The sequence below is a fragment of the Sturnus vulgaris genome, unplaced genomic scaffold (assembly GCF_052056855.1).
Source record: "Sturnus vulgaris isolate bStuVul1 unplaced genomic scaffold, bStuVul1.hap1 Scaffold_84, whole genome shotgun sequence".
Lineage (NCBI taxonomy): Eukaryota > Metazoa > Chordata > Aves > Passeriformes > Sturnidae > Sturnus > Sturnus vulgaris.
In genome coordinates this window covers 1,721,746-1,742,771 of record NW_028276728.1, presented here as the reverse complement: position 1 = coordinate 1,742,771, position 21,026 = coordinate 1,721,746, and the positions used below count along the sequence as shown (strand labels likewise).

At 52.7% G+C, this 21,026-nt stretch overlaps 1 protein-coding gene across 1 annotated transcript; it reads right to left on the bottom strand.

The window, feature by feature from the left end:
• Positions 1-1,561: 1,561 nt before the first annotated feature.
• On the bottom strand, positions 1,562-19,475 carry LOC148217458 (olfactory receptor 14J1-like). The gene is made up of 2 exons (XM_088158642.1): positions 19,472-19,475; positions 1,562-2,756 (listed from the first exon to the last, which is right to left on the bottom strand). The coding sequence occupies exons 1-2, from the start codon at positions 19,473-19,475 to the stop codon at positions 1,801-1,803; spliced, it is 960 nt and encodes a 319-aa protein (XP_088014768.1). The 3' UTR covers positions 1,562-1,800.
• Between the last annotated feature and the right edge of the window lie 1,551 nt (positions 19,476-21,026).

Here is a 21,026-nt window from a genome sequence, read left to right as displayed (position 1 = left end):
GTAGAGATAATAGAAACGTTCCACAGTGGTGGTCAAGGGCTGGTCACTGAGGAATGTCACCAGGGAGTGGCTGCCAAGAGGACTCTGTGCCATGGATGACATTTCACCCTGATTGTTCAGCCAAATTCCCACCCACCCCATGTTCCAGTCCTGCAGCCCAGCTCTCTCCAGTCTGGCTCTGAGGAGAGCACAGCAGACCATGTCCCAGGCCTGGCTAAAGTCTGGGCACACAACATCCCCCTCTTTTCCCTCCCACGGGGGTTCTGCAATCCCTGCCTTGTGCTGCCAGTGCCTGGAATGGCTGCAGGAGGATTTGCCACTTGCCCTTCCCTGCTGAGCCTGACCAGTCTGTGACTGTCCCAGTGCCCCTCCCTGCCCTGTTTGCAGACTGGTTCCACGTCTGCCCTTCCCAAGTGCCCAGGACCCTCTGAGATGGCTCTGGCCTTTCCAAGGTGTTTGAGAGAGGACTCACAGTGACTCTACCCAGCCTTGTCACCATCCCTGACACCAAAGGCTTTTTCCACATCCCTCAGTTCCAGGTCAGAGCCCAGAACACAGTACAGCCCTGTCCAGGTCCTCGGGGTGGCTGAGAAGGGAGGCAGCTCTGATTTCTCCCCACAGACCATCACTCCAGTGGTCTCTTTGTGCAGTCCATGGCTGTCCTGAGCATTTCTTCCTGGAGCCTCCCTGCCCAGGATGTGTCTCTCTATGCAGTCCCAACCACAGCCCAGTAATGAATTCAGGTGGTTTCCCAGAGTGTAGTGGCCTCAAGGCACTCTTTGTGCCACCAGAACTGTGCCACCCCCGAGTGCTGGTGATGGTGTTTGTGCCCAATCATGTTCATCTCCCCACACACACACGATGCACTACTGAAATCTCCTCAGTACAGGGCAAACATGGCCTGCTGGCCTGGTCACTCGGTGTCCGTCCATGCAGGGACAAACAACCTCCTGCAGCTGGGGGAGAGGCCAGTGCTGGGTGTGGTGTTTGCAGGGGCTGGTGTGGGACAATTGCCCTGGGGCACCTTCCCAGGCTGTGCCCAGAACAAAGACACAGCCCAGGCCCTGCTCTGCTGATCCCTCAGGTCCATCCCAGGAGCTCTGGCTGTGCCAGGACACTGCTGTGTGCCCCCTGCACACTGCCCCTCTGCCCCAGGCACTGGGCTTTGCTTGGCCAGGGCATTCCTGGAGCACATTGCTGACAGCAGCTCTGGAGGAGAGCAAAGCCTTCCTGCCCTGCCCTCAGGAGATGCCCTTTGCTGATGGAGCTGCTGTGCTGGAGCCCAGCTGTGTCCCAGCAGTGCCCATGGCCTGTCCCTGCCTGTGGGCACAGCACGGACACGCAGCAGGACAGGGACCAAGCTGCCAGAGCACTGCAGCCTCACAGCCACAGAAGGGCTGGCAAGGAGAGGGTGGAGCTGGGAAGAGCAGATGTGGGAAGAGCCAGGGCCATTGTCCCTGGCTGTGCTGCTGTGCTGGGAGTCTCTTCCCTCCACCTCTGCTCACAGGCACTGCCCTGCAGAGACAGAGAAGGGCTGAGGAAGAATCGTGAACACACAGGACAGGGCAGGCACTTGCTTTTATTTAAATACAGAGGGACGAGACCTCATGCAAATCTTTGTGTTTCAAAAGAAATGTAGATTATAATATAGAAATACAATGAGTAATGTTTCAGTATTTTGTATGAAACACAAGAACAGTAGAAAAAATGACTAAATAAAAAATGGACAAATAAGAAAAAAATTAAAAAGAGATTGTGAAGAGTTACATTCTAAGGCCTCTGCAGAAGAAATGAGAGCATTTATTGCTTCTGAAAATGAAGATTGATAAAATTTCTCAGGCCATCCTTGAGCTCCTGGTTCCTCAGGCTGTAGATGAGGGGATTCAGGGCTGGAGGCACCACTGAGTACAGAACTGACAGGGCCAGATCCAGGGATGGGGAGGAGATGGAAGGGGGCTTCAGGTGAGCAAACACTGCAGAGCTGAGGAACAGGGAGAGCACAGCCAGGTGAGGGAGGCAGGTGGAAAAGGCTTTGTGCCGTCCCTGCTCAGAGGGGATCCTCAGCACAGCTCTGAAGATCTGCACATAGGAGAAAACAATGAACACAAAACAACCAAATGCTAAGGAGGTGGTGAAAGCAGAAACCCCGAATTTCCTGAGGTAGGATTTGGAGCAGGAGAGCTTGAGGATGTGTGGGATTTCACAGAAGAACTGGCCCAGGGCATTGCCATGGCACAGGGGCAGGGAAAATGTATTGGCCGTGTGCAGCAGAGCAGTGAGAAAGCCACTGGCCCAGGCAGCTGCTGCCATGTGGGCACAAGCTCTGCTGCCCAGGAGGGTCCCGTAGTGCAGGGGTTTGCAGATGGACACGTAGCGGTCGTAGCTCATGACAGTCAGAAGGGAAAATTCTGCTGAAATAAAAAAAGCAAATGTAAATAGTTGTGTAGCACATCCTTCAAAGGTGATGATTCTGGTGTCCCAGAGGGAATTGTGCATGGCTTTGGGGACAGTGGTGCAGATGGAGCCCAGGTCAGTGAGGGCCAGGTTGAGCAGGAAGAAGAACATGGGGGTGTGCAGGTGGTGGCCGCAGGCTACGGCGCTGATGATGAGGCCGTTGGCCAGGAGGGCAGCCAGGGAGATGGCCAGGAAGAGGCAGAAGTGCAGGAGCTGCAGCTGCCGCGTGTCTGCCAATGGCAGCAGGAGGAAGTGGCTGATGGAGCTGCTGTTGGATATTTCTTGTGTCTTGGCATGGGGATCTGTAAAATAAATAATCCTAGGGTAGTTTAGTTTAGAGAGAACTTTAAATATCCCAGCCCAGCTTGGTGGCACTTTCCCCCCACTGCCTGCCCAGGGCTCTGCTGCCTGGAGCTGTCCCTGCCAGCAGCTGCTTCCCTGTGCCCAGGGCTGGGCCCTGCCAGTGCTGTCAGAGCCCAGCCCAGCCCTGGGGGCTCAGCTCTGCCCTGCACACCCCTCCCAGCACAGGGCACTGCCCAGGACCATCTCTGCTTCTGCAGGCTCTGATGGCAACATCACAGCAACTCTGAGGAGAATGGAAAAGTGACACTGATGCTGCCTGTAAGTGACCTTGTGCTGATTTCTGTCACTGACTGCTTTATTAAGATCTGAGAAATAAATTTCTTATTTCTCTCTACCTGAACTGAGAGATAAATATCTATATGCAATTTCCCATCTAGGCAACCCAGAGCAGTAGACTAAAAAAGCAGAATTTTCCTTTTTATGCAGCTCCTGAATTGCTGTGCTCCCTATATAATCTACTTGGAAATGTTCAGCAGTTATACGTTATGGTAGGATGCAGTCCTCAACATTGCAGCATCCTCAACACACATGGAGAACACTTCAAAGCCTTTCCAGCTGTGTCCTTCCACCCAGACCTTGTCACCCAGTGCTGGGAGCAGCTCCCAGGGCTGGCTGAGAGCTGTCCCTGGCAGGCAGCAGAGTCCCTGCCCCAGCACAGCGCCCTGGGTTGCAGGACCCTGCTCTGCACCACAGCCCTGGGCACTCCAGGCTGCTCTACACAAGAGATCATCAGAGAATGTACTCACACAGTCTGCAGGCATTGGGATGTTCCAGCTTTAGGAGATCACTGCAGGAGCTGCAGCTGCATTGTCCTGCAGCCAGAGGCTTCCTGTGTCAAGGGCTGGGAGTGATTGTGCCCCAGGCACTTCTGAGCATCTTCCCAGCCCTGAGTGATTGAAGCTCTCTGTGCCTCTGTGCTGTGCCCGGGGTGGCTGCAGGCAGTGCCCCAACCCTGCTGGGCTGGGAGAAGAGCTTCTCATGAAGAGAAATGTGTTTTTGAAGCTCTTCTTGGTTGCCAGGATTGCCTTCTGAGCCAGGAGCCCAGCCCAGCTCATCAGCACAGACACAGCACAAGGATTTTAATGACCCTCTCAGGAATTGGGGCTGAGTCTCTGAGCATCAGTCCCGAGTGGGAGCTGAAGAAACCTCTCAAGAACTCCAAGTCACAATCAAACTCCAAAGTTTCCTAAAGTTTTAATGGGTCCCACTGAGCGACATGACTGAGAAAGTGTCCCCAGGTTCCAGTTAGAGCAGGAAATTGGAGGCAGAGATGACAGGTGGGGACAAAGAGAAGCCAACTCTTGGTGCCCTTGGGCACGGCAGGGTCTGTGCCACCAAGGGCTGGGAGGAGACACCTTGTCCTGAGCCACTGGGGCCTCCTGGCACAGCCCCAGCAAGGCTGGCCACTGTCACCCCTTGTCCTGCCCTCAGCATCCCCCCACATCCCAGTGGCCTCAGGGATCTGCTGGGACAAGTCCCTGGGGAGCCTTGGTCAGGAATGACCCTGGGGGCTCCTTCATGCTCCCAGGGACTGCAGGTTTTTCAGAGCACTTTGGGTTTTGCTTTTGCCTTGCAATCTCTGAGAACTTTGTGCAATCATGGCCTCCAATTATCTGCTTTAATTAATCCCTTGAGGGCCTTTGTCAGTAGCAACACTTGATGGAGCTCAATAGTGCTTCAAGGTACTTCAGCTTTTTATGGTACTTTTCTTTTTCCTTTCTTCTCTGAGTCTCTGCAAAATTTTTGGGCAATCATGGCCTCCAATTCTCTCCTCCAAGGAGTCCATGAGGAGCCTGTGTTGGGGATGGACCTCAATGGGACCCATTAATGCTTTGAGACACTTGGGGTTTTTCTTCTGACTTGGACTCCTGGAAATGTTTGTGCAATCTCCTCTCAGGCCCTGAGGTTCAAGGGCTCAGCACCAAATGCATCACGGGACTGACTGGGATCAAGGAAGTCCTGACAAACCATGGCTCTGCCTTGATTTGCCTCTGGTCTGGAGCAGCTCATTAGGAAAGTTTTCAAATCCAGCTATGGAGAATTCTTGGAAATATCTGTTCCTATTTCAGTGGATGCATTTTATTACTGTTCTCTTTAGACCAGGGGTGATTGCAGCATTCTGTGGTTGATATTGATCCAGGGTCTCTCCTCAGGAGGTCTGGCCTGCTCAGAGAAGCTCTGCCTGGAGATCTGACCCAGTGTGGACAACCTTGCTCCACATTCCCCAACCCCACCCTGTCTGTCCTCACTCACCTGGCACCTGCTTTGCTTGGAGAACTGGCTGCACTCAGGGAAACACAGAGTTTCTTCCTTTCCTTTTTCTGAAGTAATCAAAACTCTTGAGTTTCCCCATTACAAACACTCACACTCCTTAATTGTGTGCCAAGCCCATGTTGCCACCAAAGAGGTTTCTGTTCCCAAGGTAGAGCCATGCAAGAACTGGTTTAGACCTTTGGACTCCCTTGGTTCCACGAGGCCTTGTTGTGTCACCATGGACTCTTGGTTCTGTGAGGTTCTGTAGTGTCACAATGGATGTTTGGTTCCATGTGCCCCACAGTGTCACAGGGGTCTCCTTTTCCCTGTGGCACCCAGCAGCAAACCCCACTGGTAGGGCCAAATGCCTGGGAAGAAGGAGGAGGGGACATTTGGAGTGATGGTTTTTGTCTCCCCAGGGCACAGTGACGTGGGCTGGGGCCCTGCTGTCCTGGAGATGGCTGAACACCGGCCTGCCCATGGAAGGGCTGAGAGACAACAACCTCTGTGCATGGAACTGCAACAGCAGAGAGCTCAGGCTGAAGGCTGGGTTTAAAAGACTGTCAGCAGCACAGGAACCATCAATGTGAGAGGAAAGATGTGTGCTCATGTCTTTACAAATCACTTGGTGGGTGAAGTTGAAGCAAAAATCAAAGGATTAAGAGTTTAGCTGAGGGATAGAAGCTATACATACAATGATTAGAGTAGAAGCAATGTAGAAAGTGGCGACTCCGTAGTCTAAGACAATAAATCACTTGCTTGGCTTTATTGTGTCAGGACGGGCTGTTGGGATATTGTTAAAGTGAAGGAACCATAACTGCACTTGGGCCCCGAAGCCAGCCAGAACCAGGTTGGGAGCTTGAACTATGGCCAAGGAGTGTGAGAGCCTGCCCACAAGCCAAAGGCGAAAAGTTGAAAACGAGGAAGACTCCCTGACTTCATCATTAGGAGACCACTGACCCATTTCAAACACCCACTGACCCATCTGAAGGAAGGAAGTGCACAAGTGTAAAAGGACTTTGAGCTCATTTTAATACAAAGTGGGGCTAAGTGAAGTTAGGTAATGCATATGTAGAGGCATGTTGGGTAATTATATGATTATGTAAGACTTTTGTGGATAAAAGAAGGCAAAAGTCTTGTGTACTTCACACATCCCTGTGGGAGATTCTTGGGCTACTGAAACGGCCAGAGAAGGCCCAGGCGATTTGGGTGACTCTTTAAAACTGCTGCCTGCTGCCTGCTGTGTTGAAAAGAGGTGAATACTTTGTCCCTTGATAAACAGATACCCTTCCCCGCAGTGATTTTGACTTTGGGATTCGGGTTGTGGGTGGGAATTCCTGGTTCTGGGGACGGTATTCCCTCTAACACTCGGTGTTCGGGTTTAACCAGTCCCTGCCACTGCTGTCATGGTGTAGTTTTAGATTTGGAATTGTGTATTTTAATACTGCCATCTTGTGACAAAAGTTACAATTGTAACAAACCGGTAATTCTGCCCTGGGTTTCCTGTGTTGTTGCTCGGGCTGTGTTGTTGGCTGCTCTGTACTTTGCTGATGGAAGTGGCTGCTGAAGCCCAAGCTGAAAGAGCCCGGCAGTTTAGGCAGCACTTTCTAGGGGGTTTTAGCTTGAGACAGGAGAGTTTTTGGATACAGAAGGGGACTGGACCATTTGAGGATGAAAGGACAGTGTAAGCCTGGCAAGACAAATTAAAGGAATTTCCCTCTTGCAGTGGTGTGTCTCTGACCCTTGGGAATTTAAGATATAAGGGGGTCATATTTGTGGACTGTCAGAGTTAGAATGTGGTGGTTTGAGCATATTTTAAATTGTGGCTAGAAGAATAGAAGGGATCCCCCTCCCTCAGTGATTTGGACTGGATCCATGGGAATTTGTGAATCCAGTCAACTATTGGATAGAAAAAGGAAAAGATCAGGTTCATCTGCAAGGAATATACAGAACCTCAGCAGGGAGATTGGTAGCTTTGGACTGGGAACAGCCTGCACAAGAGGGTCTGGTCATTCTAGAGAGAAGAGGAATAGCTTGTTTTTCCTGGTCTTTTCCTGGGGCTTCTAGCGGCTGGCACTCCACGTGGTTACTGATCCAGTATAGGACTTGTGAAAAACATTGGTATTGTTCCTCTGAGAGAAGGCAAGGACTCTGCCCTCAGTGTAAATTGAGGTATCCTAACCAAGCTGATTTTGAACCGAAGACTCTAAAGTTTGTGTGTGGAAAATCGTTGGATCCCAGGGACCTGGGGTTTTTCAGAATTCTGTACTTTCTGGCACTGAACCCCTGGAGAACACTGCTTTTGACCTGAGGCCTTGGAGAAGGCTTCTAATTTTGAGTGATGAAGTTAAAATCACGGGCATGTATTTAAATAGAAGTGTGTGCTTTCACACAGTGAAGGGTTTTAAATTTGAGGTTTTTATAATACAGTAATAGGTATGGGACAAGATGGAGGATTTTGGGTGGTGTCTCTTTTGCTTTTCATCTTCCTTCTTCTTCATGGTTTCAGGTGGGAGTTTCTGGTTAGACAGCTAGTGTCACACTGAGAGTCATGGGAAGTTAGATATTGGGTTAAAAGGATAAATAATATAGGTATTAATTCTATATAGGACTGTTTAGCTTTAGGAGACCTTGTAGCAGCTGGATCTGGCTCCATTTTGCTCACTTCTAGCAGGTGGTCAGAAGTGTTGCTGAACGCTCTGTATTTTTGATAAGATTTAATAAACAACCAAGCCCAAAGATGAGAAAATCTGTTTCCTTTGTATATTTTTTTTAATCTTGGCTCTGAGTGAAGGCAGAAGAGACTGAGACAAACAACTAATTAAGTGGTGCAAAACTACCACCACTGTTACAGGTCTTGATTTTCATCTCTATTCAGACTGCATTAGGAGGTGCTCAGGGTCAATATCAACTAGAGATTGTGAATATTAATCTAGAAACAGGAAAACAAAACTAAATAGGACAAAACTCACGCTGAATTAAAAAAAAATAAATCTAGTACATTCTCTTTGAATACAGTTCTGAAATCTGCATATTTGACCACAGAATAATTTAATTCATTAAAATGAAATTATTCCCAGAGCCTTGTCTTGTTAGTGTGTTTTGAAATATTAATGAGCCTTTGTCACTGAATTCCTGAACGGAAGAGCTGAAGACTGAACAAGTCTCTGGAGAACTAAAATTCATCAGGGAACCTCCAAGTTGCTGAGGATCCATCCTCAGCAGAGCAGGAATGAACACATTCCAGGGGTTTCCAGGCTGCTCAAGAACTGTGAGCTCACGTGCAGGTTCAGGGGCTCCATGGGGACATCTGAGGGGTCTCTGGGCTCCTAAAGATCTGTTTGGTCACACTCAGTCACAGGGGATCCATGGGAACATCCATCTTTAATCTTCCTAAGGGTCGTGAGGTGACAGTCACAGGGCTCCACAGTGACAACAGAGGTGCCTCTGCCCTGCCAAGGAGCCAATTTGTCACAGGCAGTGGCAGGAGGGCAGTGGGGACATCCCTGTGCTCCTAAAGAACAGTGAGGTCACAGACACTCACAGAGCTTCCAGGGTGACACCCCAGGAGTGCCCAGGCTGCCAAAGAGCCGGGATGTCACAGACACTCACAGGGGATCCAGGGTGACACCCCAGGAGTGCCCAGGCTGCCAAAGAGCCGGGATGTCACAGACACTCACAGGGGATCCAGGGTGACACCCCAGGAGTGCCCAGGCTGCCAAAGAGCCGGGATGTCACAGACACTCACAGGGGATCCAGGGTGACACCCCAGGAGTCCCCAGGCTGCCAAAGAGCTGAGATGTCACAGACACTCACAGGGGATCCAGGGTGACACCCCAGGAGTCCCCAGGCTGCCAAAGAGCTGGGATGTCACAGACACTCACAGGGGTTCCAGGGTGACACCCCAGGAGTGCCCAGGCTGCCAAAGAGCTGAGATGTCACAGACACTCACAGGGGTTCCTGTCATGGGCACAGTGGGAGCTTCACACAAAGTTTATTAGAGAAGCTCCTGTTGGGTCACGAGGTGCAGAAAGGACCCCCAACACCCCAATTACACCCCCAAGCTCCCCCAAACCAGGACCCCCAGGCTTTCTAAACTTCTTCTGTGAGAGGAGCCTGGGAATGCCTGGATCCAATCCCAGCCCCAGACTTTGTCAAGGATTTTTGTGTAAAGGATTATACAGGTGGAATTGAATCTTTGTACAACTTTGTCCCTCAATATTAAGGCTGGCAAACCAGAAGTATTTATATACTTACAGATATGATTGATTATGATCATGAATAGACAAAAAGGTCTGAATCAGAATTATTTACTCCACGGTATAGGAGCTGTAATATCTATTTTAATATAGTGCTCTAGAAAGTGATTTTGAAGTAATTGTATTAAAGCAGAAAAAAAAAAAAAAAGACGTTGCTGTTCTTCAGCCAATGACAGGATGTGTCCCTAAGCCTGGGGCTTGGTTTTCCTTGTGGTGAGGGGCATCAAGGAAGGCACCAGTGTGATGGAGACTGTGATGGGCTGAGAACTCACTGGGGGAAAGGAGGGAGCAGTTGTGAAGTCAAAGGCAGGTGGGGGGAGAACTGTTCAGAGAAGGGCTGAGCTGCAGCTTGAGCAAGCTGAAAAATGTCATTTGGGGTCATCCCAGATGGATTTCAATTCAGAAGGTATGGAAAAAGTTTAATTTTGGGGGCGTGTCATGTTTTCCCCTGCAGGTGTACGCTCTGCAAACTTGAGCTGCATTGCAGAAATGCTCAAGCAAGTCTCTGCTGCAGGTCACACCATTTCTCCTTTGGCTGATTCCGGCCCGGTGCTGAGCTGCAGCTGAGCCCTGGCAGAGCCCAGAGCAGCCTCAGCATCCACAGAGCCCGGCTGCAAGGAGAGAAACCAGAAACCGCCCGTCAGCTGAAGGCTCCTGTCCCCCTTGTCCCAGCTCCCGCCGTGCCCAGGCCGTGCTGGCCGTGCCCAGAGCGGTGCCCAAAGCTGCCCATCATTGCTGCCTTGGGCACAGAGCAGGAGGGCAGGACTGTGCCCAGCCTGCAGCCAGCCATGGCACATCCAGCCCCGCAGCAGCTGCCACAGCAGGATGCTCCTGTGCTCGCTGCCATCTCCCAAAAGCTCTTATCTCACCCTGCCAAGGAGACGGGGACCCGCCTCACGCCATCGCTGCCCGAAGAAAAGCTGGTCCCAAACGATGTCCTCAGCCTTCTCCAAGGACACGGCCCATCCACGCTGCAGCTGGGCCCAAGCACTTCCTGATCCACACTGGACACCACCTAGAACACTTCCTTTAGAGAAACAAATGACAAATGAATGAAAATAGATTACAGACAAAAAGGGGAGACACGAGAAAGGTAAAAAATCTTATCTCTGTCAGGGGCTGGAGGAAGGCCCAACCTCTACATGCCAGGGAAAAACTCATGCAGGGGTGAGGGAAGCCCATGGTTTTTCCCTTTCCCCCTGCACTGCCCCCAAAAGTAATGGTGATCTCAAAGCAAACAAGGGCAGTGGAGCAGCCCAAGCCCTTCCTTGCCTGCAAAGCAAAGCAGCCATGCACAGTTCTGCAGTCCCACCTCTGCTGCTGCCATGGGCTTTGTTTGTGTCAGGCTGGCTGCCCCAGCCCCAGCCCCAGCCCAGGGCACGGTGGGTGCTGGGGGTTGTTGCCAGGGCCAGGAGCCAACTCCCATTTTGTACCCAGCCCAGCCCATCCCCCCAGCCCTGCCAAAAAGCAGCTTGGCAGCCGATGGAAGAATCCATTTTATCCTCCCCAGCAAAGGAACCTTTGGTTCCCAGCCAAGCTGTGCAATGCCCAAATCTGGGAGCATCCCCCTGGCTCTGGACTCATCTGCAAATTTGCTGTAGCCTGGCTTTGAAGATGGTGCCAAAATCCAAGTCCATCATCTTCAGCTTGCCAGTGGCCGGGTGGAGGAAGAGGCTGTCATCCTTGATGTCTTCCTTGCTGTCCCCTGCAGCAGCAGCCCCACCTGGTACAGCTGCTCCAGGGGCTCCTTCTCCTTCCCTGGGGGTGAGACCAGGCTGTCAGTGTTCTGCCCAGGGCCCCAGCTGCCAGTGAACCAGGACAAGCCAAACCAGCTCAGATGGGGGCCACCAGTGCTGGGCAGAGCAGCTCAGCTCCAGCACAAGGGCTGCGTGTTCCCATCTGATGACCCCCGTGCAGTGACACAGGCAGGACAAAAACGTCTGGGGTTCTTTGCTTCTGATTCCCAGGGCATGTGTGGAGCTGTAACTTACCAGGACCCTGCATCAAAGCGTGCCTGTGGCCTTCTCCCTTCTTCTATGGCAGATGAATATTCTGCATCCAAGGATCACTGAACAGATCTTCTAATGAGGGCCTTTCCCTGTCGAGCATGGATAAACACCTCCTGATCAGACCTTGGCACTCTGGGGAGAGAAACCAGGAACTGCTGGTCAGTTGGAGAAGTCTCCATTCCGCTTTGCCCCACTCTTCCCATGCCCAGGCCATGCTGCATGTGCTCAGAGCTGGGCCTAAACCTTCCCATCAGTTCTTTGTTTTGGAGGAGAGCAGGACATGTGCCACCCCCTCAGCAGCTGCCAGAGCAGGATGCTCACGAGCCTGCTGCTGTCTCCCAGCACTGGTATTCCCCCTGTGCCCAGAGATGAGGATCCACCTTGAGAGAACCATTGTGGCAGTGAGAGCTGATGGTCCCAGCTGATGTTCTGGCCCCTCCTGAAAGGGTGCTCCCCACAGACCATCTGGTGCAGCAGGATGCCCAGGGACCAGATGGTAGCTGGCTTGCCATAGTACCAGCCAAAGTGAGTCCATTCTGGGGGGCTGTAGGACAGGGTTCCTATGGAATACAGATGGAGTTCATCAGGGGGATGCTGCTGCTCCCAGAGCCTGGCCCCAGCATCCCTGGGCATGTGGGGGCTGCCCCAGTGGCACAGGGTGTGACCCGCTGTCCTCTGGGCAGCACCTGGGACTTGTGGACAAACATGGGGTTGGAAAAGAAGCCACTGGTGTTGGAAGAGGGCAGCGGAAGCCCTGGCAAGGCCTGACCATGACAAGGTAAAACCCACTCAATGGAGGGGAAAATCCATGCTTTCATCCTTCCTGCCTGCATGGCCCAAAACACATTATGAGGCGAGCTCAGCAGTCCAAGCCCTTTCTCACCTGCACACCAAACTGGCTGGTGCACAGGTTCTGGCCCCCCCTCTCTGCCACCCCCACCCACAAGTGTTTCTGTCAGGCTGGGTGGCCCAGCCCCAGTCCTGGGCAGAGTGGCTGGCAAAGGCTGCCAGCAAGGCTGGAAGCCGGCCCCCCACTTGCCCCATCTCAAAAGCAACTCAGCTGAAGGCTCAGTGCCATGACTGGCAGCAAAAGGGAGAATCCCCACTGCCACACCCAGGCTGGGCCCTGAGATGTTGGGCCAGGAGATGCCAGGACTGGGAGCACAGCCCTGCGTGGGCTCACCTGCAAAGTGAGTGTAGGCTGTGTCCTGCAGGCAGGTGCCACAGCCAAAGTCCATCAGTTTTGCCTGCCCGGTGGTCAGGTCAGCCAGGACATTCTGTGGTTTGATGTCCCTGTGCAGGACCCCGCAGCTGGTGCAGTGCCACACGGCCTCCAGCACCTGCCGGAACAGCTCCTGCATCACCTCCTCGGACAGGAGCCCCCGTGTCCGAATGAAATGCTGCAGGTCCTGACACTGCTCCGGGTGCTCCAGCACCATCACGATGTTGTTGGGGAGCTCAAGCCACTCCAGCAGCTGGATGACACCAGGGAAGCCGGTGGACACCTTGTCCAGCAGCACGATCTCCAGAGGTGCCCTGGTGCCGTCGGGCTGCTGGAGGACCACGATGCCGTCAGCGGGGCTGATGCTGTGCCAGGGCTCGGGAACCCTCACCCAGCCTGGGATGCTCTGCTGGCACCACGCCCGCTCTCTCTCGAGGCGTCCTGGCAGCTTCAGCCCTGCCGGGCCTCGGCTCATCCCTGCCCGGCACGTCCCGGCTTCTCCCGCTGGCCTCGCTCACTCACCAGCTCGCCCCAGTGCTGGACGCGATTCCGTGGCACCCTTTTGATGGCCACCTGCAAGCCAAGGGCAGCAGCGGGCTGAGCTCGCCTCCCGCTCTGCCGAGCCCCATCCTCCTTCTCCTGCGCCCTCCTCCTCCTCCTCCTCCTCCTGTGCCCCCGCCGGCCCCGCCGCTCCCCGGGCGCCGTCCGAGAGCCGCGTCGCCGCCCAGACGCTGCCGAAGCCCCAGCAGCGAACCCAGCCGGTTCTGCTCCTTCAGGCTCTGCTGCGCCTTCCCTGCCGGCGAGACGCGGCTGTCAGCGCTCGGCCCGGGGCCAGGAACGGCCCCCGAGCGCCCCTCAGCCGCCCGGGCCGGGAGGCCCCAGGCGTTCGCTCTGTGGAGCGGGACAGCGGCGGAGCTCAGGCCGGGGCAGCCGCAGCGGAGGCGGCGGGAGCGGCAGTGCCCTGTGTGTCCTCCGCGGGCCCCGGGAGGAGCCGGGGCCGGGGCCGGGCCGGGCCAGGCGGAGCCAGAGGGAGGCGATGCCGCCCCAGCCCCAGGCACTGATGCCCGCCCAGCAGCGGCACCGCCAGTACGGGCAGAGCCGGGCGGAGGCGAGACCGCGGCGGGACGGCCGGGGTGGGGACGGGGCCGGGGCAGCCCCGCCTGGGGCCAGGAGCATGGCCCGGCCCGGAATAAGAAGAGGGACGCCGGGGAGGTGGGAGGTGGCAGGGGTAGAGCAGAAACAAAAAGCGGGAGAGGATGTGGGACAGCGGGAAAGGGAGATGAGGAACAAGAGAAGGGAAGCAGAGGGTCTCTGGAATCGCTGCTCTTCTGCCGCTGCCAAAGAGCCAGGAGCGTTTATCCACGTATCCGTGTGTCCATTCCCCATGTGTTTCTTCCCCGTGTGTTCGTTCCCCGTGTGTCCTTTCCCAGTTCTTCCCCTCGTGCCCCACAGCCGAGCCCCGCTCCCCTAGGGGCAGCACGGGCCTCTCCGCTTCTTCCTCTCACACTCACGCCAAAAACACCGTCTTGTGTAGCTTCTTCCTCACTAGATTCGCTCTTCTATTTCTGGCAATCTTGCAACTTGTCCCTCGTGCTCGCATGCCCCGGGCGCTATCCCGCCCGCTCGCCCCGCGCTGCAGTCTGTTCCTCACAAGCAAGCAAAGCGCTGTCCGCACTTTCCCCTGGAGCAGAGCAAAGTGCCGAAGGAGGAGCCTGCCAGCGCCAGGCAGAGCCAGCCCCGTGGGAGGGCAGAGCAGCACATGAGGAGCGAGACATGCAGCCCTTGCGGGGCAGCGCTGCTCTCCGGCCGCTCAGGGTGGGCAGCGGCTGTTCCTATTTTCTTGTTCAGTTCCGAGTGAAAATTGCAGACTGCCGAAAGGAGGATTAAAATAAAAGGATCAAACTGCTATTTTTGCCCAGTTAGGATGCCAGTCTGATATAGCAGCTCAGCTTTCAGCTGCCTGCTTCCTCCCTGCCAATCCAGCCCTTTCAGCCTGGAGCAAAGGCCCTCTCTGCAAAGAAACTGCTGGCTGCTTTATTTGTCCTGCTGTTCATCGACACAGCTAGAAAAGCAAACTAGTTTGGATCCTGAATCTGTCAAAACACGTGAACTTTGCCATGTTAAGTCAAGACACAGAGCCTTGACCCCTGCACAATATCCTAGGAATCACCTTTGTTGCTGCTGTGTATTGTCACTGCTGAGGGTGAAATACTGTGAGAGCACATGCCCTGTCTCTAGATCCCATAGCCGACCAAAGCACTATGCTCTAAAATCTTGCATTTGCAGGTTTCTGATGTCTCCAGCATTGCTTTCAAAGCAAAACAGGGAGAAGACAAACTGTGTGTAGCTAATGATAGTGCAGAGTGCATCAAACTCGCTAAATCCTAGGTCTTCGAGGTAAGATCAGTTGATGTAGAACCAGTGCAACACAGAAAAGGGGAGCGTATAAGGAAAGGAATTAATAGTATATGTGAACATCTGGGGTTGTTTCTTTCCATTGTCATTTCACTTCTGGAAAGCTGCTCCGCTTTTCCAAGCATTTTCTCTACAGTGATGTTTGCTCTTTTCACAAACTTTTCCTGGAGGACGAGCTCCTGTCACAAGACGTGCCACCAACTGCAGAGTCTCTTAGCTTTCCACACTGTGCGTGCTGCACTGTCCTGCAGCAAAGCAGGACAAAGGTTTTGAGAACTTGAAAACTTGTCCTTTCTTTTGCTGGTGGGCTGGGGAGTTGTGCCGTTGATAAGGTTTTCACTGTTACTGTTCTGATCGAAGAAAACAGGAGGTGGTAGCAGGACTTGCTGGGGAATACAAGGCTGTCTGAATTCAGAGAAAGAATCTCCAGGGCCTGCAGGCAGAAGTGGAGAGTTGTGTGATAATCATTCCAACCTCTCAGTGGACATCTTGAAAATTATCTGGAATGTGAAAATGGTCTGACAGAGGGAGTTTGTTTCTGAGTTCGGTGTAGACGATTCCACATCTGGTGCATTGGTGCATAAATCAAGAGTACAATCTGCTCATGATAAGCACCAGAACAAGCTGGACCTCTCAAAGTAGCCACCTAAAAGAATCAGAACAGGAGAAATGTAGGGAATGACTTGGTTAACCTTGCCTATGTTATAGATAATAGAAAGATTTAGCCGAATTGAGTATAATCAGAAATAAGTGATAATTTATTTTGTGGCTGGGATACGGTCCACGACAGCCACAATCACAAAGAGCAACGTCGAGCCCGGGATTGGCACCGGGTAAACACACTATGATCCAAACTCCACTGCTCCGGATTGCCCAATGTTCACAAAACCACTCTGGTCAGCCCAGTTTATATACAGTTTTTCATAGCCTGGAGCAGAGGTCTTTGTCTCCTTTCCTCGCTTCGAATTTTCATGTGGTTTCCTTTCTCTGCCTTTGGCTGGACAAAACCATATTCTGGGAGACCATGAATTCTGATGAAGGCAGGCCTTGGTTTAGGGAAGCTGCTATTGAGATGTATTTTTCCCGATTAATCCTGGGTGCTTGGCGCTCAATGTCTGGGTGTTCTCTGGACTGTCTTTGAAGAGAGCCATCTCCTTGTGGCCACGTCCATTCACTTGTTAATTTGGGCTGTCCTGCTTTTGTTGGCTGTTACAATGTTGTGGTGAAGCAATCGGTGTTGGGGTTTTTTTTCCATTTGTGGTTTTCTTTTTGGTTTCTGAGTTTATTTTATCCATACAAACACTGTTCATTAACTTACAACTTTACACGAATTACATCATATATTGCCCCCGGAAAAAAGGCAATTTTTTCTAATAATTACTAATCCATTCCCTTGGCTTTTGGCTTTCTTAGCAAGGCCATTTCCATCCCAGATTCCCCATGAGAAGCCTGAGCTTGTGGAAGTGCCTGAAAGATGCCGTGTTCCTCTGCAGGGACACTCAGGCTGAAACAGGAGCCTGAGGTCTGTGTGGGGAAGCCTCCTGGGAGCTGGAATTTGTGCCATGCTGGGAGAGGAGGAGCAGGGGGAGAAGGCTGGGCGCTGTGTGGCAGGATCAGGAGGTTTGGGCTCAGGACATTCCGCCTGCGCCGCTGCCCCGCAATGGGCAGCCGTGCCCGGGGCTCTGGGCCTGGCCCCGCGTGCGCTGAGCTCCCGACACTGCGGGAGCTGCCCGGGCTGGGCTCAGGATCCCGCTGGGGCTGGGCAGCAGCCTGGGCTCCCACTGGCATCAGCAGCAGCTGGAAATACCTCTGGGCATCTCCATTTCCTGCTGCTGGGAAGAAGCAATGAAGCTAGTCGAGAAGTTCTGGTTTCTGTTTCCCTGGTGGATTTTTTAATTTAATTCCACACCACAGAGACAATTTCTATGATGGCTTCTGTCAGTTCAACAGCACCAGCAACAGGGCTGTGTTTGGGCACTGCAAACGTGGCCTGTGTGGCTTTAATTCCCCTTGACTGAGTGCTCAGAGGCTGGTAGGCATTCAAGTATCTGCTGATCTTTATGCTTGGAACAAAAATACTGACTTCACTGTCATGAAAGCACTGTGGATAGCATGAATTAAGAGGCACTTTCAGTTTTATGGATTAAATTCAAGTGGCAAGCAGAAGAGGGGCAAGAGCAGGCATGATCTACAATTCTCAAGGCAAAGGCAACAAAAGCCTCCTGCTGTCAGCTCAGGGTGAGTAAAAGAGGGCTGAAAGCAGCGCTGGGACCCGACCCTTTCTTTCTCTGCAGGCTGGGTCAGGGCAGCACAGGCGGGCCCTGAGGAATCAGGGCTGGGTGTGGGTGATTGTTGCTGTACTCCAGAATTGCCCTGGACAAAGGCCTTGGAAGCCGAGGCAGGAGCAGGTGGGAAGGGGCCGGAGCTGCTGCTGCTCCTGCCCGGGAGCCCCGGCTGGGCCGGGCCGGCGCCCACTGCGCTGCGGCTGCTGCTGCTGCCAGAGCCGGGCGGGACTCGGGGACAGGGAATGGACACGGGGGGACAGCAAAGGCCTTGGGGGCTGCAGGGATGTTGGTGCTGGGGCAGCGCCAGCACAGAGCTTCAGCCTGCAATGAACCCCGAGGGAAACGCTGGGGAAAGGCTCCATTTCAGCCTTTCTTGACTCATTGCTGTGAAAGGACCGAAATAAAAGGGGAACAAGCAGGGCCTGACCCCTTCTCCTTTGGGAGGAGCCATGAGGGGCTGTGAGGGGCCATGAGGGGCCGTGAGGGGTCATGAGGGGCCATGGGAGGCCAGGCACCTCATGGAACAAAGGGTCCATTGTGACACTGTGGAAACAAGGAGTTTGTTTACTAAAGGTCATGGAACGAAAAGTCCATTGTGACATTGTGGGGCCTCAGGGAACCATGGAGACCATTATGGCACTTCAAGACCCACTGGAAACAAGGGGCCATTGTGACACTCCAGGGCCTTGTATAACCAAGGGGTCATTGTAGCACGTCAGGGCCTCATGGAATCAAGGGGATCCTAGTGACACTGTGGGGCTCTATGAGACCATGGGGACACTCTCAGTCTGTGAAACCAAGGATACCATTGTTACACATTATGACACCAAAGGGCCATTGTGGACTGCAGGACCTTGTGGAACCCATGAGACCATTGTGACATGGCAGGGCCTCACGGAACCAAGGGCCATTGTGACAGTACAGGGCTCCATTGAACTAAGAATTCATGTCACAGAGAGTGGCCCAATGGAATCAAGGTGCCATTCCATACTTCAGGGCTTCATGGAACCAAGGTGCCATTGTGACACTGCAGAACCAAAAGAGACCATTGTGACACTGTGGGGCCTCATGGAATCCTGGAGACCATTCTGACACTTTGGGTCCCATGGGAGCAAGGGGCCATTGTGACACCACAGGGCCTCCTGGAACCAAGGCAACCATTGTGACACTGGAGGGTCTCATGGGCACAAGGGGCCACTATATGACACTATGGGTCTCCATGGAAGCAAGGGGACAGTGTGACACTATGGGTCTCCATGGAAGCAAGGGGACAGTGAACAATCTAAGGACATAATCAAATTTGGAGGAGGAATCCCAGTTTTGGCCATGAAGCCCTGCATTTAAAGGACATCTCTTTCCCACAGGAAGGAAAGCATTGAATGCCAAGTTTTTAAGGGCAGATGAGAAGCGACCCTCAACATTCCAGTGTTAGCTGGACCACTCAGGTGGCCCTTAGGAGGCCAAGTTAACCAGACCTGTTCCAAGTTCTTGGATCCTAGGGACCCTGCAGCATCACGATTCTCCCTTGGTTCCATGAGGCCCCATAGTATCACAACAGATCTTTGTGTCCATGAGGCCCTGCAGTATCACAATGGTCTCCTTGGCTCTGCTGTGGAACAATGGTCCCTTGCTTCCATGAGGCCTTGCAGTGTCAAAATGGTTTCCTTGGTTCCATGGGACTGCACATGCCAGAATGGCCCCTTGGTTCCACAAGGCCTGGCTGTGTCACTATAGAAAGCTCTGTCTGGCCTTGGTCTCTTGGGGGCCACCTTACATCTGCTTTTAAAATACTGAAAGGCCTTGCTTTTCTTCCCATGGAGAAAAGCATCTTTCACGTTCAGGGGTCCATGGTCAAAATTGAGATTCTGCCTCCAAAATTTCTTATAACCAAGCATAGCTCCCAGACAAAACTGTCAGATTCCCTTGGCTTCCTAGAGGGCCAGATCTCATCTGCCTTTGAAACACTGGGAGGTCTGCCTTTTCCTCCGTGTGGAGAAGAATTGTCATTCCAATCCAGGGACCCACAGCTGAAATGGAATTCCACATGCAAAACTCCACAAATATCCAAGAGTTGCTTTCAGACAAAAGATGCAAGGACAGACAGGTCAGGTTTGCCTTGGCCTCTGGTGAGTGATTCTGATCTGCCTTCAAAGCCCTGGGGTTCTGTGGTTTCCTTCCTACAGAAAAGAACTGTCATTCATGTCCAGGTACCCATGGCCTCAAGCACATGTGCACTGTATGGGGATCAAGTTCTCTGCTTAGTGGAGTGGAGTCTGAGGACAGCAGAGGAGAGCCCTGGGAGTGTTTCAAGGACGGTTTCAATGATGGTGGATCCTTTAGAAATAGTAGAGAATTCCCTGAAAAAGAAAGAATTAATGCCAGGTGCTGCTGGGGAGGTCCAGACTGAACCCAAGGAGCAAGGAAATTCTCTCCCAGGGCAGGGCTGTGGTGCAACACATCCCCCAGAAGGAGTCTGGAGCAGCCCAAGGCTCTGTGTGTGCAGGCAGAGGCAGGCAGGAGGCAGAGCTGTCAGCAAAGGAAGGGGCCAGCGAGGTGGGGCAGCCGGGGGATGACGACAGCCTGCAGGGACAGAGGCGCAGGGCATGGACACCGTAGGACAGCCTGGGCTGCAGAGGGCACAGGGATGGGCAGCAGCTGAAAGGCCCTGACACAGCCAACTCCTGCAGCACTTGGGCCATGCAGGCTGGCCCTGGGCCTGAGGCCAGCAGGGGCCAAGTGAGCCTTGCTGTGCTGGGGCCTCATTGCCTCCTTGTCCCTGCTCAGCAGCCTGGCAGGGGCCGCCCCATGGTGCTGCCCTTGGCATTGCACATGGCCAGAGCCCAGTGGGCCGGGAAGAGCCCTGAGCAATGAGGGAGGGACAGGATCTGCCTTGCCAGGGGCTGGGGCTCAATAAGACAAAATATTAAATATTGAATTAGAAACATAAATATCTCTGTTGACAGTGTTTTATTGGTTAACAAATCCTGAAAAGCCAGTGAAAACATAAGTCTTGTGATTTCTAAGCCATGCTGTGAACATCTGTAAGACCACCTTACCCTTTCTGCCTGAATAGGAAATAAAAAACATAAGCTACACTTTCTAAAGGAACTCAGAAGTCCCATCTCTGTGCTTCACTTAGAAAAAGAAAAAATCCCCACCAAAATTGTAATGTAAAAAAAATAAGTTCACACTTTAAAAATATGTCAAAAAACCAATAAACCCACACTTTAAAAATATAACATAAAAAGTATAAACCCAAACCTGGGGACACTTTCTCAGTCATGTCCCTCAGTGGGATCCATTAGAACTTCAGGAAACTTTGGACTTTGAAATCTTCAGAGGTCTCTTTTCCTCCTTTACCCTATTTTTGCCTACCTGACATCATTGTCATCAATTTTCTGCTCTAATTCAACTCTTGGGAAACCTTCTCCTTCATGTTTATCAGTAGGACTCACTAAAAGTGAGAGAAACTTTGGAGTTTGAATCTGACTTGGAATTCTTGAGAGGTTTCTTCAACTCCCTCTCAGGGACTGATGTTCAGGGCCTCAGCCCCAACCCCGAGAGGGTCATTAAAGTCCTTGTGCTGTGTCTGTGCTGCTGAGCTGGGCCAGGCTCCTGGCAAGGGCAGCACTGCAGAGAGAGAGCCAATATTTCCCAAATATTATTTGGAGCTCCTTGGCAGCACCAAATGCACCAAAGAGCTCATTGAGATCATGCACGTCCTGACAAACCATGGCTCTGCCTTGATTTCCATCTGGTCCAGTGC